General features: G+C 43.8%; 1 protein-coding gene and 1 long non-coding RNA gene across 5 annotated transcripts in view; both read left to right on the top strand.

Moving 5' to 3' along the window:
- RAB11FIP4 (RAB11 family interacting protein 4) overlaps positions 1–12,926 on the top strand; it is an 88,409-nt gene extending 75,483 nt beyond the window's left edge. For all 4 annotated transcript variants that reach the window (XM_048964916.1, XM_048964917.1, XM_048964919.1 and 1 more), the window contains 9 exons: positions 848–883; positions 1,768–1,867; positions 2,240–2,343; positions 2,893–3,033; positions 3,568–3,649; positions 3,946–4,083; positions 4,550–4,708; positions 5,051–5,194; positions 6,903–12,926. In XM_048964916.1, the coding sequence (XP_048820873.1) occupies positions 848–883; positions 1,768–1,867; positions 2,240–2,343; positions 2,893–3,033; positions 3,568–3,649; positions 3,946–4,083; positions 4,550–4,708; positions 5,051–5,194; positions 6,903–7,019 (1,021 nt within the window). In that variant the 3' untranslated portion in view covers positions 7,020–12,926. The remainder of the gene's footprint in view (positions 1–847; positions 884–1,767; positions 1,868–2,239; positions 2,344–2,892; positions 3,034–3,567; positions 3,650–3,945; positions 4,084–4,549; positions 4,709–5,050; positions 5,195–6,902) is intronic.
- Positions 12,927–15,948: 3,022 nt separating this feature from the next.
- Positions 15,949–17,166, top strand: part of LOC125701997 (uncharacterized) — a 29,028-nt gene continuing 27,810 nt past the window's right edge. The window contains exon 1 of the long non-coding RNA XR_007380418.1: positions 15,949–16,044. This is a non-coding gene — a long non-coding RNA (uncharacterized LOC125701997). The remainder of the gene's footprint in view (positions 16,045–17,166) is intronic.

Raw genomic sequence — 17,166 nt, 5'->3', positions numbered from 1 at the left:
TGCCATCAGTTAGGCTTTTTGAAGGAATTCATTTGATGGGCTTCTAGCTCCCCCTAGAAACTAAATGTAAATCCTGCCTGTCTGTGTAGTCTGTGGCACGGTGCACTGTTTCTTCTTTTGACACAGCAGGATGGTACTTGATCTGAACAGTGTTCCTGCCCTAGCAAGTAGTCTGCTCAAACCCAGACCGTGCCTGGACAGATCTTAGGTAGTTTTATGAGCAGAGCTGTATATACATGGCTGGAAGAGAGCTGTGTGCCTGAGTGTGCCCAGAGACGTGGCATCTTCTGAGAGCCAACTAGATATTTGCCTCTCCCAGATGGATTCATGTGGTTCTAATCTTCTAGTCTGGAGTGCAGTCCCTCCTTTGGATAATAACTGATCTTTGGCTGTGAAAGGAAACTGCAAAAATTGGAAGTATCTCAGTCCCTGTGCTGAATTGGGAAGTATTATGGTGAAGGATAAGCTGTCTGTTTATAAAATCATCTGAAATTCGGGAATCCCAAATAAATGTCCACCTCTAACATCACTCGGTGTCCCTTTGTGATATTTGTAATGTTAACTTCACTCTGATTTACACTCACAAATCTGCTAAATATAACAGTACTTGCAAATTGACTTATTAACGATCACAGTAACTTGTGGCTCCACTCACCTTCACATTGTTAGCAACTGCAGCTCTTGCTTGAGGATATTGTTCACAGAATCTTTTTTTTTTTCTAATTTCACAAAAAGAGTCCATGTTATGTTTCATTGTGCCATTTGGTTAGAGGCTAAACTGAGATTTATTTGATCGCTATTGAATTCAGTGTTTAATTCCTGTATCATTGCTTCTGTATCTTTGTAGCCCTAACAGGAAAATATCAAGCACAGCTTTTGGAAGGTAAGCATCTTCAACTTTTTTCTGAGTACTTCTGGGATCAGCTTTAACAATTCCATAACTAACAGAGAAGGCAGAGGAGAAATAAACTTAGGAAAACAAAAAGATGCCAAGATGGGTTTTCAAGAAAAGAGGCTTGTGGTGATATTACAGAATACAGAAGTCTCTGTTAGTTCTGGAGCAGGCCCCTGAACTGGGAAGAGCTCTATTAAGATCACTGATGGTTTCTTCCTTTAAACTGCTGTTCCATCAGTCCAGCTATCGCTTCTGTCCCCCATCATAGTGTGGGCATTTGGTTTCATTGCTAAAATGCAAAGGATAGCAAGAACATGCTTTTGTAAAGGACATATGGAACTGTGGTATGTCATTTGGCTGAATAAATCAGCCCTGGACTGGGGGGAGCTCTAAGCTTCAAGCAGTACTGCAGATAATCTGTAATATATGTATTATGATGTGGTTCTGTGTTGGGAACTGAGATTGTAATTTCTTTTGTGCCTGTTTATAGAGAAGCTCTTACTGTATGAAATTTATTCTAAATTAGCCATACCAACCAGCATACAGTGACAACCTTTAAACTTCTAAAAAAGCAAATGCACCTTGGTATGTAGTGTGAATAAACCTCAGTAAGTTTAAAGCCATGCTGATGATGGATCCTATCGAATCCAAAAGAGACCTCACACCCTGGAACTGATGTTGTGCTCTTTGTATGACTGTTTAGTTACCAGTCCTTGTAAGGCGTGTGCTTAAGCAGAGGTAATTGTCACTGAGATGACTGAACATCTGGTGCTAAAATCTGTGCAAAGTGCAAAACCAGGCTGTAAGGCAGCACCTGGACTCTTTTTCTTCTCTCCTCATCAAGTAAAATAATTATCTTTGTGGTCTTTCAGGCAGCTCTTCCACAATAGCAACTTCAGCAGCAGTAATGGCAGCACAGAAGACCTGTTCAGAGATAGTATAGACTCCTGTGATAATGATATAACTGAAAAGGTGAGAAGCTGTGTGCATTGCAATTAGATGTGCCTAAACCAAATCCTCCTCGAGACATGCATCAACTGATGAAGCTCTGCTTGCAGTGGTCTGAAGTAGTTCATTCAAAGTGCCTAAGATATTCCATTAATAGTAAAACTCTGCTTCACAAACATGCAAGAGCTGTGAAAGTACAGATCTGCAGTCATTGCATTTGTACTTCTTTACTGTGTCGTTGCACTGATTCAGGCTTAATTTTGCCACCATCTTTGCAGGAAAATATGGTCTCTTCAAAGAGGCTACCATAGCAGAATGTTCATTAGAAACAGTGAAGGGCTGTGTGAAGAGAGATTCAGTCTCTTAGTTCTTCTTTTCCACTTTCTCCTCTTCCAGGTAACATACCTAGAAAAAAAGGTTACAGAACTGGAAAATGATAACCTGACTAATGGTGACCTGAAGAGCAAACTGAAACAAGAGAACACGCAGTTAGTTCACAGGTAATGAATCATGGAACCAGTTCTTTTTGTGTCACAGCAGAGCCAGAACAAAGTTGAGGGTGAAGAACATCTCTGTGAAATATGGCCACATTTTCTGCATAGGACTGACAGAACAAAACAAGATAAGGCTTCCTGTGAGAAGTCCGAGTGGAACAGGACTGCCTTCCTAAATTTTCAGCAGGCAGATACCTTCCAAGCAAATTTCTTAATACTGTTACTGTAATGAGAACTTAGAATTTTTGTTGTAAAAGGGGTTACCATGCTTGCTTTTCTGTTTTTGTATATATATATTTTAATCCATGTAGAAAGGAAGTCTGGTTATTGTTTCTTGAGACTGAGAATGAGGTGATGGGTGGGTACTGCTATATACTCTGTATGTGCTGGGAAGGTTGAATACCAAGAGAACTTTTGGCAGAAGTCAAGTGTTGAGAGAGAGAGAAGTAAAATGGAATAAAAGAGTGAGAAGGAAAGCAGGCAATGAAGTTGCACACATTATTTTATTTAAAAAATGTGTGAAACTATTACTGAAATGATTACTGGCTTCCTTAGGGTTCATGAGCTGGAGGAGCTATTGAAAGACCAAGAGACATCAGCAGAACAAACCCTGGAAGAAGAGATAAAGAGACATCGAGAAGCTTATAGCAAGTATGAAAAAGAGAAAGGCACGGAAATTGAACTGCTAAATACGAGGTAACAAAAGTCTTGATGCCTCCCAGGACAGTGTACCAATGTTTGTTCTCTTCTGATGCATGTGAATGTAGGCTGTTCACACTCGGTGCACAGATGGTTACAGGTTCAAAGTTCCACGGAGTAGCTGTGCAGTTGCATGTCTAATGCCCAAAAGCAAGGAGGATGTTTTACATTAATGCTTTAATCCACATAGCCCATGTAGACAGCTTAGCTGGTTATTTGGCATGGATTCAAGGAGAGAATTGCGGCCAGCTGTACCAGGCACTTGTCTCTGTATTCATTTCTTCATACTTGATTTTTTTTTTTAATACATCAGTTGTGATTGAATATAAGAATCTGAGAGTCAGTGCAGTGTTCTTGGCCTTAAAAACAAAAAAAAAGCATACAACAGTGATTAAAAATGCTAAGATTAGGCAGAGTTTCTCTGTAATCTTTCCATGAAGTGCAAGTGAAATGGCTTTTTAGAGCACACTGCTTTGCATGTCTGCATTCTTGACAATACATTTTTCTCTAAGACTTTTGTTATTGACACAGGGTTCAGCAACTGGAAGAAGAAAATGGTGAGCTGAAAACCACCGTCATGCGACTGAAATCACAAACAGAGAGATTAGATGAGGTAACACAAATCCTGAGTGTTGATCTTGTCTTGGATGTCAAGTGCGATTTGACAGCAGCTTGATTTGTATAAAGGCAGAGTCGTACGGTGGTTGGCTCAGGTTTTATAACTGGCCTTTCCTGAACAAGAATGTTATTGGAATTAGAGCATTGGTCACCTTTAGTATCAGAGGTGCTCTGAGATGCCTCACAGTTTATCCAGGTGTAGCGGAGATGTGTGTCTGTAGGCTTATGTTGAAAAACTCAGGGTGGCTCTTGCACTTGCAAACTAGCTGTAAAGTACCCAATTTATTCCAGGAAAGGCAACGCATGTCAGATAGGTTGGAGGACACCAGTCTGCGACTGAAGGATGAGATGGATTTGTACAAGAGGATGATGGACAAACTGCGACAGAACAGGCTGGAATTTAACAAGGAGAGGGAAGCCACACAGGAGGTAGGTATGAGGAAGGTTGTAAGACCAGGCAATTGCATCTTTATCATGAAAGCTCATCTGAAAAAGTACAGGTGTACAGGGTGAACACTGAAAATACAACATCTGGTGAATGTATTGTAGGATTGTGCACCTCTGACAGGGATATCCACAGGGCGATGAGTGTTGCAAGAATACCTAATAAATGATGATCTCCAAGGGTTTAATACTCTTTGAGAACTGGAAGCCTTGAATGCATGCCATAAGATTTGCTGTACTGAGCTTGAAAGGAGAATTATGCCTCTCAGACATGGACATCAAAGCTTTTTCCACCTCTGAAGCAGTTCAGATGTCTTGCCCTTCCACAGAAGGCAAAGGCTGTGCTGTATGAGTGTCTGTCCTTTGTCACAGTGCAAAGGTGCAGCACAGAGATGGCTGCTGCCGGGGAGGGCTGGTTGTGCAGAGGCTGGAGAGACGTGTTTCCTTGCAGCTCATTGAGGACTTGCGAAAGGAGCTGGAGCACTTGCAGCTCTACAAGCTGGAATGTGAGCGTCCTGGACGTGGGAGAAGTTCCTCATCCAGCGTGAGTGAATTCAATGCTAAAACCAGAGAGGTGGAAATGGAGCATGAAATAAAACGGCTGAAGCAGGTGAGCAGGGAAGGGCCTCACAGTGTGTGGGTGAGTCCAAAGGAACTGTGCAGGATTGCTCAGAAAAATCCTGGTAGCTGCATGTGCCAGTGTGGTGTCTTAAGGTTTCTGTATCCCCGCTCACTTTAACTTAGGATGTGCATTACCTTTGTCTGGAACTTACAAGTTGTAAATTGCGTACCTAGGAAGCACCTGCAGTTCAGGTGAGGATGACTCTCACTGGTAAAAGAGTTGTTTGCTAACTTGTAGCCTTATTGTATTTCATCCACACTAGCTAATTTTTTTTTTTCCAATGAATCCATGTGGAAAGAACTTAAAAGGAATTTTTTCATCCTTAAACAGGAGAATCAGAAACTTCGTGACCAAAATGATGATCTTAATGGACAAATTCTTAGTCTGAGTATCTATGAAGCTAAAAATCTCTTTGCAACACAAACAAAAGCCCAGTCACTGGCTGCTGAGATTGACTCTGCATCTAGAGATGAGGTAATATGCTTTCTTCATCAAGTACTGCATCCAAAATCTTGATTTTTCAATGTAATTAACTGTCAAGGTTGATTTAATTGAAGCTGACAAATGAAAATCTGCTTTGCAAGGAGTTCAGGAATACTGGAGAATTAATTTAAATTTAACAATGGTTCTGGGTGTTCCTTTTAACATAACTTTCTCACTTTTATCTCAAAACTGGAAATAGAATCTCAGTGAACTATTTTACAGGGGATTTATTTTAACATCTTCTATCTTGCAGGGTACTGTGCTATTGCAGCATTAATTTCATATAGAAATTGCTATAGCTGTTTAATTGAATTTTTACCTTCTGTTCTGGATTTAGTTCTAAGATACTTCAGTAACAAGCTTTTACTTAAATCTAAATCTGCCCTGTAGCAGAGCTGGATTCTTGCAGAAGGTAGCGATGTGCAAGTGATAATGTGGTAATGCTCTGAAAGGGGACCATTGGCATGAGGGCTGAATCAAGGTGGTGTGACTTCCTTTAAGCTGCAGGGTAGATCATGAGGTCAGGCCAGCAGATATGTGAAAGTTGACAAAGACAAGTTAGGGATGAAAGAGTTTTAAAAGAATTGCTTAATTCTGTGCATTGCTTCTTCTGGACAGAACTTTCTCTCATCTTCAAGAGGAGTTTTGAGACAAACCTTTTTATTCAGTGTGTACCTGAATGGCCCTGTTAGTCCCTGGACAGTCTGTTGTAGTGAATTATGTACTCAAATGTCTTGCTGAACAAAAGCAGTGTGACAAAAGGCTGTTTAATTGTAGAACTCTATTTGAATGGAAGCAAATTGGGGTTTTTGCTGTCGTTGAGACGGATCTTTATTTTTCCTTTGGAATTTCCTGTCTTTGGCTCATGCAGAGAATGCCCAGCACCACCCTATAGAGGAGCAGCATGCCTTGCAGCTGTGACCCAGGCTTAGTAAACCTCACAGACCAGTGTAAATCTTTCTCATTTTTCTCTTTTTCCTATATAATTGAAATGAAGGTAAGAGGCTGCAGGTTGAGGGTGAGACTTCTCTGAAGGCTTATGGAAATGGACACTCAAATCACATCAGCTTTAGGAGGATGTGGGACTTTGACACGTCTGAGCAACTTTGGCAACAAAGCGATCTGTCTTCGTCTTTGGAGGGATTAAAGGGGTTTTTTCACAGCTCAGAAGTTTAGTGGACAACAGCACGTTTTGAATGCAGGATATAGAACATCCCGTGGATTTTTCTTGAGTATACACAGCTAGGGTGCTTATTGTTGTTTTTTTAAGGGAATATGCATATGATACAGAGGGAATATCTGTATTGTTCCCAGTATGTACCAGTGTTCTGTTCAGCAGGCTTGCGTGCAAATCTACTGAAATCTAAAGAGCTTTGTAGAAATTGAGCACCATGAAGTTCTTCCACTGAGATGAGGAAGTTCATCCAAGGTGTGGGTGCAGGATTGCTGGGTTAGATGTGGAATTTCTATTTCGTATGACCTGCCAAAAGATTCCTGACGGTGACCATTCACCACCTTCCTAAATAATAAAGATCTTTAACATGCAGATCGTTTCTAACAGATAAAGAGAGGAGGCTGGGGTCGAATGCTGCATGAGGTAATTGGTGATCTTGGCAGGTGATTGTCTCTTACCTCAATATGAGTTCGTGCTGTTTGGTTAAATGTTCTGCAAGAGTAAATCTGAAATGTTGTGTTTCAGCTCATGGAAGCCCTTAAAGAACAGGAAGAGATCAATTACAGATTGCGACAGTATATGGACAAGATCATTCTGGCAATCCTAGATCACAACCCATCCATCTTGGAAATAAAGAATTGAAGTGAATACAGAAAAGAAAAGCAGCAACTGCCCTATATTTCTGCACATGCCACTGGATCTAAACAACACTCTGATACTGTAAATTAGCCTATAAATATATATATATACACTACATGTGAGTGTGGGTGCGCGGGTGTGTTTATATGACATTTGGTACACTGTTATTTGTCACTGAATTGGCTTGGTTAGACTTCCTTGCACTTTCAATACCTGTGTCAAGATAGATACTGTATATTAATGTAATAACAATATAACTGGATTATGCTGTTTTAGATACTGGACAAAATGACTCTACCTCTAGTTGTAAAGGTGGAAGAAAGACAATGGAAACACATGGATGTGACCCTAACTTTAGGAACAAGATTTGTTCTTTTGTTCTTCCTGGAATTTGGGTATCACAAAGCAAACATTATACCCAGGTTCAGTCCCTAACTGGTGCTGACTGTGTCATTTCCTATTCAATTGAGCTTTATTACTTAAGAAACACCCAGGAAAAGAACATTTGTGGAAAAGAAAAGAGACAAAGTAAAAAGAGAAGTGGAAGAAATGGCTGAATGTTTGCTATCTGTAAAATCACTATCCATCTGTTTGCCACTGTCAGCACCAAGTGCTTTCTATAGAAGATCACTGCTTTGGGATGCTTTGAGCCAACCCACTCTTTTGTGTGTGTGTGTGTGTGTGTGCACATGTGTATATTTTATGCCAGGGTTCCTGTAGCACTGAGGCTAGGAATCTCTTCAACTCTATTCCCCTATTTTCAGGGGTTCATTGTAGAATGGCGTGGGCCGGAAAGGACTTTAAAGCTTGTACAGATCACGCCACCTACTCTAGGCAGGATTGCCACCTGCTGGATCAGGCCAGCCTGGCCTTGAATGCATCCAGAGATGGGGCATCCATAACTTCTCAAGGCAGGCCTGTTCTGCCTCTCCACCCTCTAGGTAAAGAATTTCCTCTGAACAGCTGACTGGAATCTCCCTCCCCTGCTTTTCAAACCCATTCCCTTTGTCCTGTTATTATCAGATGGTGTAAAAATGGCTCTCCCTCTTGTTTATAAGCTCTTTTCCAGTACTAAAGGCTGAAGTGAGGTTTCCCTGGAACCTTCTCCAGGCCGCACAAGCCCAGCTCCTTTGGTGTTCCTTCCCAGGAGGTCATTCAGCCCTCGCATCTCCGTGGCCTTCTCTGGACCCACTCTTAACAGCAGCACATCTTGTGCTGGTCACCATATGCCAGGTGGGGCCTCGAGGGCAGAGCAGAGGGGGACAATCACCTCCCTCACCTTGCTGGCCACCCCTCTTTGGGTTGGCCCAACACACAGTTTTTGTCCATCAGGATCCCCCCAAGTTCTTCTCTACAGGGCTGCTGTCAATGAGTTGTTCTCACAGTCTGTGCTCATGTCTGGGGTTGCTCTGGCCGAGGCGCAGCACCTTGTGCTTGGCTTTGCTCAACCTCATTTGGTTCATGTGAGCCCACTTCTTGAGCTTGTCCTTCTCGAGTCCTTCTGCAGCATGTGGGCCATTCAAATGGATTCTGCAATCCCGTATCTTCGTAATTTTAAACGTTTCACAGAAGGAGCATATTTCAGTTCTAAAAAAATAATAATAATAAAATATGTGTTGTTTTCTCACCATCAGACACTGCATTGCTTGGAGAGTGGCATTTTGTGGACAAGCTGTGGGAAGGGCCATCTGGGTCCTGTCATGGTGATAGGGGAAGCCTCATGTGAAGTGGCTTTTACTTGTAGGGCAATAAAAAATAGAAGAGCTTGGTCTTGCATAAGTTGTCAACCCAGGCTGAGTACACACGTGCTTGTCTGAAGCTCTGAACAGGGAATGCATTCTGGCTTACGTGAGCAGTTGTGTGAGTGCTTAACTTTAAATGCATGCTGTGACTGCTCATAGAAGTCAGTGGGACAGGACATAAAGCTTTAAAATGGAGTGTGTGCTCAGCTGCTGCCTTAAGTAGAGATGGACTTCAACGTGTGCCTGTGTTTTCCTTGGCTGGATCTCTGTGATGTAGTGCTAGGACCTTTTTAATTAATGATGTAGCTTATATAGAGGAAGCTTATGGCATTGTCTGATAATTGAATGCTTAGAGGATTTTTATTCTGTGCACTTTTTTTTTTTTAACTAAAAATTTTACACTTCAACATTCTTTTTGATTGATGCCAACTGGCACAGAAAATAGGCCCTTCCTCATAGTGATGTGGCTCTTCCCACTGCCCAGAGCTGTTCCCTCTATTGAATGCACTCCCCAGGAGAATGTGACAGTAGCAGTGACTGTGCTTTTCTGTGTATATCTTGCTGTTGGCAGCCTTGCCCCTAGTATTCTCTTGCTGTGTCTTGGTGTGTGTGTGTGATACATTCTTCCTCAATTCGAATACATATCTGTATTCAGTTATGGGTGTAAATATATATATATATATTTTTCTGTAGTTTTTGTGCTCTTGCCTTCAGTGACGTGTTACTGGAGTGTTGGGAAGGGGAGGGGGGGAGGTACTGAAATTAGGCTGTCTTGAAGGCAAGAAAATAAAAACAATTTGTTTCTATGTATCTGCAATAGGCAGGTGTAAAGTAACTGGAAAGCCAGAGGGACCAGAGGAATAATGATGGGATGCAGCATCCCAGAAGCAAAGAAGTCAATGGGACTTCAGTGCGCTGGGAGAAATGTTACAGTCTCGATCAAACAGTGATGTCTCAGGGCTGGATTCCTGAGGCCGTAGGGTAATCTGAAGGAAGGGATTTAAAGACTGTCCCTCTACCAGCTGGGAATGGTGTAAAATGCTCTGTGCTAAATTGCAGCAGCTTCTGTTTGTGGAGAAACGGGTGGATCGCCCCTCAGTACGCCCTGTTCCACCACTGCTGCTTCTGGATGTGCCACCCAGCAGGTAGGAGAGAAACAGTTAAACCAGCTTGGTGCTACCTACAGATACCTGCCAGGAGGACTCCTCACCTGTGATGCAGTGATGATGTCTCCATCTGCGTGGTGCTGTTAGTGAATTGTGCCAAGGACTTTGCTCTTCTTGTAGGCCACTGAGAACTGTTTCAGTTGTTGGGTGGCTGTTGCTAACGTCCTGTGTCGTGCAGGGCTGGGTGAGCCAGCAGCCCTGCTGATGGGGCTTTTCCTTGGTAAGTTACACTTCTGTCCCTCTCTCCTGCTCTGGATTTACGTGTAAGTGAAGCTGTTGCAGGTCAGACTGGTGACTGAATGTTTTTCTCCTGAATATTTTGAAGTAAACTGGACTCAATTTTAAAATTTTAATAACTTAAAGCCCATTCTTGTTAGGGTAGAACATCAGCAAATGTTGAGGACTAGGACTAGTTTGCAGAAAACTGTGCTGAGCACTTGGGAAGCAATGCGCACAGCTGGCTTCACTGAACCTGCAGAGCTGAAGGACACGAGTGGAAGAAATGAATGTGGGAATATGCAAGATTCTGTGCAGGTAAATATGTAAAAAGTTAATAGTTACTGATAGTAACTCACCACTGAGTGGCTGCAATCCTGGAAATGGCACGCTAGCTGAGGGTGCACAGCAGTGAATTTCCTACAGATTTGCAGGACTTCTCGTTTAGCTCTGCACCCACTGGCTTTAGAATTTAAAAGGTGTTCATTCCTTGCTCCACGGTGTTGGCATTTGAAGAGTTTTCTTACCACCACGTTGGTGCTGTTTGTAGCTTTGTTGTAGTGCAAAGAAGTTTCAATTCCATACGTGTGGGGCTGTTGGCGTGGTGCTGCTTTCAATTAGCTCTCAAATACATATGCAGACCCTTACTGTGTGTTGCAGGTGATGTGAGTTGGAGGTGGGAGATCCATTCCTTTGGCAGATACGCTTTCCTCTATGGTATCCACCTCTAAAAATAATTAGATGGTAATTGTATCTTTAAGCTGTCTGATAGCAGCTCCCCAGTAACGACAGGCACTAGAACAAACCTGGGAGAAACCTTCTATCCTGCAAAATCAGTCATCACATTTTATGACATAAAGGTAACTTGGCAGTAAGATCATCTTTGGTGGGTCACTGGAACAGTGGGGAGAGTAATTGGGTACCAGTTTTCCAGAGTATGTATATTTCAGTCAATACTTCAAACAGAAATAAGGTATAATCTCATTCTAGCAATACTCAAATGCAGTAAATGTTCTTGTGTTAAAATCATGCTTCTCATTTAACCCTCAGGGATGCAAACACAATCCAAGGTACTATCTCTTGATCTGCTCTTTAGCTCCTTATACTGTAGGATCTGAAAAGCTACGCGACATTCTGATCAAACTAATTGCAAACCATTGCAGGTGTTTTTGTATGGTGGAAAAAAGAAAACGAGTTGCTCCTGGCTAGCAGCAGTCCTTGGCCAGGCTGATCACACTCACAGGTGCTGTGGAAAAATACCTCTTCCAAAAGTTGCACTTAGGAGTTCCTGAAATGTGGTCTTTCAAGGTTTGCTGATATTGGCTGCTTCACTCCAAATACCAGCCTTCAGCTTCTGGTTTCAGAGCGTGGTGCTGACTTAAAACTAGATTGACAGCAGAGCATTTCTCAGCTCTTTTAGTAACTTGTAATCAAGACTCAAGTTGTTCGCTGTGTTTTGAAATGTGACAGTGACAAACTGTGGCCATCCAATCTGTTTGTAAGAGTCTTCAATACACAGATTTGTAGCAAGTCTCAAAAAAATCCATACAGTTTTGCTGCCAAAACTTTCCTTTTATGGTCCTGGGAGAAATTCAGATGTTTCCCAGCCAGCTCTGTAGGCATTTGAGTGCAGTGTCACTAATTAATGGGTTTATCAGCAGACACCTTGCTGTCTGACTGCAGCAAGGCTCTGTTCTACTCTCCAGAAGGGATCTTGGCCTGCTGTATTTAGACTGCCTAATCTGTTTAGGAATTGAAGGTGTGTGTAAACCTCGACCGCGGCCTGCAGCAGTCGCTGTGCAGCAGTCTCCAGGTCATGATGCTAACGGCATGTGATGGGTCTAAGAACTGGAATTTACAAGTAAATACTTCTTTTTAGTGGCAGTGGATAGACAGTGTTTTTTTCTCACATACTGCATGGTGTGGGACGTTTTCCAAGGAAGGAAGGAAGCAGCAGCTGATCTGACACTTGCCGGATCGGTGGCTTATGTTGATTTCAGTGAAAAGCAGTAACTGCATTGGTTCTGGCATAAGCAGTAATCTTCATACTCTTGCTAGGTCGTTTGTTACTCAAGGAACATATTCAAGAAAGCAGGACTGCTTACGTAGCCAGCAGCTGATCTTGAAGGAAAGGAAACATTCAGCAGCTGCTGGCACGTTGTTCCTTGGCAGCACCTTGGGATTGTTTTCTCAGTATTTCTCAATCCAAAATATTGATCCCAGGGCAGTTTGCCATTGAAGTGTGGGGTGTGTGTGAGTTTCTTCTCATTTATTGAAGCTTTGCACATACGTTGGCTGGAATCCTATAATCCTTGCAAGGGTTCTGTTCTGCACAGAGGGAGGCTTCGCTGGGGCTTCTGTGGTTATTCTCTGTTTTAGGAGACAGTGTTGGTTCAGCTGAGCACTACAAACAAAATCTTTCAGTAATTTAACCAAAGGCTTGTGTGTTAGCACACAATAATGCGGAACTTGAGCTGTGGATTATATTTATTAGGGTTTTTTTTATTATATAGTGACTAGAAGAGGTGTGAAATCCCCATCATGAGTAACTTGTTGTCCTTTTAAAAAGATTTAGAGAAAATTCTCACCTACTGCCTCTCAGCTTTTGTTTTCTATAACCACTAAAGGAAGAAAAAAGAGAGAAGGGAAGAGTTCTGTTATGCTTGGGGAAAAAAGTAAAAAGAAATGAAAAAGGAAGAACTGATGGCTCCCACAGAGGAACCTCTCGTGGCTCCCCTTAGCACTGAGAAATGTTTCTTTTTTTTTTTTTTTTTTTTTTTTTTTTCCATCTGAGATCTCATTTGTGGTCATTCAGTCTTCTGTATCAAAAAAACAGCAGTTGCTGGTTGAACACTGAAGGACAAAGTTGAGGTTTACTGAGGGTTAAAATATGGGTGAGTGCTTTGCACAGACCAGCTCAGTTATCCGTGATTCGTGCACGTCAGTGGTGATCTGTCTGGGAGGGCACCTAATGCTGAATTGATGCTCTCAGGAAAGGCTCTTTCAGGCTGGCTGGAGCTCCTTGAGGGTGGGCTTTGTTCATGTGCTCCTCGTGCTTGCACCCCTTCAGTGTGACAGGTTGTCTGCAGAGCCAAGGGCTCTGCCCTTATTTGCAGGGGAGGACGAAGCAAGCTGTTCCTGCTGTGTTTGCAGCATGCCAAGGAGCAGCCACTGCTGAGGCTGAGCAAAATGCCACCTCAGTCTCACTGCAAGGCTGAACTCCATCCTGGACAGACAGCACTGGGGATCCCTGTAAGCTTCACCTCAATTCTGAATAGCTATCCAGTGGCATGCTGTAATTGTACACTCTGTTTGCAGGCACAAACCTACTGGCTTAGCCTAGCAAGCATAACTTACGGATAATGCTGCCCATTCAGCAGGTTGGGTGAGTGCAGGCAGTTTGTGACAGTGTTACATTGCCTTCCTTATGCATTTTTCTTTTTCTTTTTTTTCCTTTGGTTTATTGGCTTCAGTCTTGAATTTTATTTTATTTTATTTTTTCAACTGTGAGAGCAGTACACACTGAAACATGAAACTAGGGAGAGAATAGTTTTTAACTTAAACTTTAGCCTAGTGAGGAAAGCATTAATAACCACGGACTTCCTTGGTATATTTTGGCTACCTACCCCTAGGATCTGTGTTTGTTTCTTATGTAGGTGTTGTTAGTGGTGCAACTGTGACGTTGGAGCTTTCACATCGCTGCTCTCAGCAGAGTGAAATTCACCCTGGCAAACCTCTGCAAAGCCCACTGTGCCCTGGCCAGGGGCAGGGGTTGCTCTGGTCGGTGCACGTTCCATACACAGTAAGTAGTGGATGCAGAAGGGCTGCAGTTACTCCTCCACCTTACACCACCCAACATCAGCTCCATTTGATTTAACGCTTTATCCTTAGCTAAATCATTCTGGCTTTGGAGAAGGGAGATTGGAAGGGAGAATTTGGTATGGTGTGAACACTTCACTGTGCTACGGGACAGTAAATGTTGCACTTACAGTATGTTTCAATACTGTGATATTCTGAGAATTACTGTAAAACCACTTGTGGGAGCCGTTTGTTTTGCTTTGTTGCACAGGTTGTACTTACATTTTTGCATGGTTATACATTTTAGTATTCGTGCCTTTTACTTCTCTGTTGTGAGAATGCATTGTATTTTCACATTTCGTCTGCTGTTTTGGGTACTTTTTATAAAAGCTTTTTTTTTTTTTCATTTGATCTTCATCTCAGATTTTCATGTAATGTAAATGTCTGTATATATAAAATAGCTCAGATTTGTATTCATGTGCCTGAGATGTAAAAAATACTCATTTTATACAGGTTTTTTTAGAAGCACTAGGTCATGTTCAGAATTCCTTAGCAAATGAAATGTAATTTAATCAGCAGTTCTTTGTCTTGTTTTAGCAGTGTGCTGTCAGGTGGCTGGTCTCTTTATGGCAGTATCTCACACACTCCCTGGATCTGTTCTGGTGTCACTACGAGACCAATTTTATCTGCTTGTTAGTTTTGGTTAATTGGAAATAAAACACCCAGCTGTGCGTTAAGGTCCTGCCTCAGTGGTCGTAGTTTTTATGCACATCAGAGACTATTTGTTTCCATCTGTACTTGAAATGGACTTCAGACAAAAACCTCCTTTGAACGCGTTGCCCATTTTGGGTTTATTTCAGTCCTGGGGTTATTTTTGTGGAAATGGATGAGTGATTTACTTTGACTATTGGAATCAAAAAGGACAGCAGTGCCCATTTATAGGTCCTCCTTCTTAGGGTAAAACTCATTGGATTTCTGTTTCTCTTCCCTTCCTGCCTTCTGTGGCCTCTTTTCCTAAGGAAGGACCCTGGGTCTGCAAGGCTAAAAGTGCATGAAAAGTACGAAGGGGGCAGAATTTCTTACCCAGATGGCAAAGTGTGCCTTAAGCACCTCCTGCAGACCTGAGGAATGGAGCGCCTTGCTTTTCACACTTAGCAGCTGCAGGGAAAACTCTTGGGTTTGTAGCACAGCAAAACGTGGCTGCGTTCATTGTGTGCTGACCCCCCCGCCTGGTCAGATGCTTGAATTGTTCCCTCTCGTGTCTCACGGAGCACCGATAAGCACCGTGGATACGGTGAGATAAATGACGAGGCGTACAAAAAGCAGCACCTACTAAAAGCTCCAAAGCCCAAAGTTTTAATCTATAAAATGCAAAGTTCCCTCCTCAGAGAGCTGAAATCTTTAAACTGAATCTGGCATCCACCTCTCAGCCCATGAAGCTGCCTTGGAAGCAAGGAGGTGGTTTTATTTTTGGCTTCAAGGGTGGCTTGGTTGGAAACTGAGCAAAGTCCATTCGCTTCATTGCTACAGGAAAAAAAAAAAAAAAAAAGCAGCCAACAAAAGCAGCATACAATTATTTGCAACTTCATTCTGTAATTTCCACCACCCGTGAAGCCATGTCAGCCCTGTCGCACCCTGCCATTACAGTTTTCTCCGTACGGGGACAATAAAGCTGTCTTCGCTCCCGTGAATCCTTTCCCCTCGCTGTGACGTACAGCACACGGCAACAGTTTGCAGCCCGACTCTTTCCATACCTGCACGGTTTGAAGGCATCGCGCGGCGATGCGGTGCCGGCACGCGGCTGTGCGGCTCCTCGTGCAGCGCTGCGAGCAAATCGAGCTCCAGCTGCGAGCTGTTGGCAGGCCCGCGGCCAGCTGCAATTAACTAATTGCTGAGCGGCACCTGCGGCTCTACGGGGGATCCGTCTGAGCTCCGCGGGGCCGCGCTCGCGCTTGCAGAGCGACGCTTCCAGCAGCTCGGGAGCTGGGGGGGGGCTGCGGGAGGCGGGGCCTCGGTTGGGAGCCGGACCCGTCATAGGACCTCGCTTGTCCTCCCTCGTGGAACGGGGACGGCGCACCGCCGCATCCTCCGGACCAGAATGCTGAGGTAAAGTTTTATCTTTATTTTGTAACTTTTTTTCTATTTTGAGCCTCTTCTCCAGGTTTTGCTTTAGTGGCTGGAGTAAAGAAAAAAGAAACGTGGGTCCGGCCGTGGAAATGCAGGGTGGAGTTCTGGAAGGTTCTGTGCCGAGCGGCCGCGTGCTGCCCCACTCTGCCTGTGTGCCCATATATACTGCGTGCCCATATATACTGCGTGCCCGTCCCACCGCTGTGTGCCCATACTGCATGCTCACACCGCCGCTGCACGGCGCTTCCACGGGATTACGGTTTTCCTCACGAGGAACCGCGCTCCCCCTCTGGGGGCTCAGCCGTGCCCATGGGAGGGTTACCCGCAGCCCCCCGATGCTGCTGGTGTCGGTGCTATGCAGAGATCTGTTCTTGAAGTGCGTAGTTTAACGCTGAGGCTGTGGTGAGCTCTCTAAGGGAGAGGGAAGAAGGGGAATGTTTGTTAGTGATGCATATTCTCCTTTCTGAATCTGAGCTTATTTATTGTAGCGACGGAGTCCAGAGGCTAGTTTTATGTTACTGTATAAAAGGAGCACAGTAATTAGCCTCCTTTACCATGCGGCTCGGTCCTCCTCAGCAATCACAGCACTTTGCTGTGCAGCTGATGGTTCCTGCAGCCGCTGTCTGTACTGCCCAGTCTCTGCCTGCCCGCCGTTGGCTGGCAGCTGCTCCCGGCAGAAAAGGCACTGAACAGAGGGCACCCACAGTGCAACCCCTGACCTCTCGGCCTTTCCCTTTTCCACATTCCTTATGGCAGTGAGGTGTTGGGTATTCAGATTTGTAACAGCAGGCCTTACCAGTGCCTCTCTGTGTATGTAAAACTGCTGCACCAAGGCAGCAGTTATGCCCCAGAATCTCAAGAGCAGCTCCGGCTGATGTGCTGCACTACTGACCTGTCCATTTACACACTGGCTCACAAAGAAGGTGGAAAATGGAAGGCTGGAAAAATGGACCAGCTGGTGCTGGGAGGGGAGGTGCACATCAGCACTGTGTCACACAGCCTGGAACAGCTGTAACAAGTGGTGCCATTCTGTGCTCAGAGCCCCGCGTCGTCGTGCAAACAGGACTGAGATGCCCGAGCTCCCCGTGGTGATGGTTACCC

The sequence above is a fragment of the Lagopus muta genome, chromosome 18 (genome assembly GCF_023343835.1).
Source record: "Lagopus muta isolate bLagMut1 chromosome 18, bLagMut1 primary, whole genome shotgun sequence".
Classification (NCBI taxonomy): domain Eukaryota; kingdom Metazoa; phylum Chordata; class Aves; order Galliformes; family Phasianidae; genus Lagopus; species Lagopus muta.
This window is presented reverse-complemented; position numbering and strand designations above follow the sequence as displayed.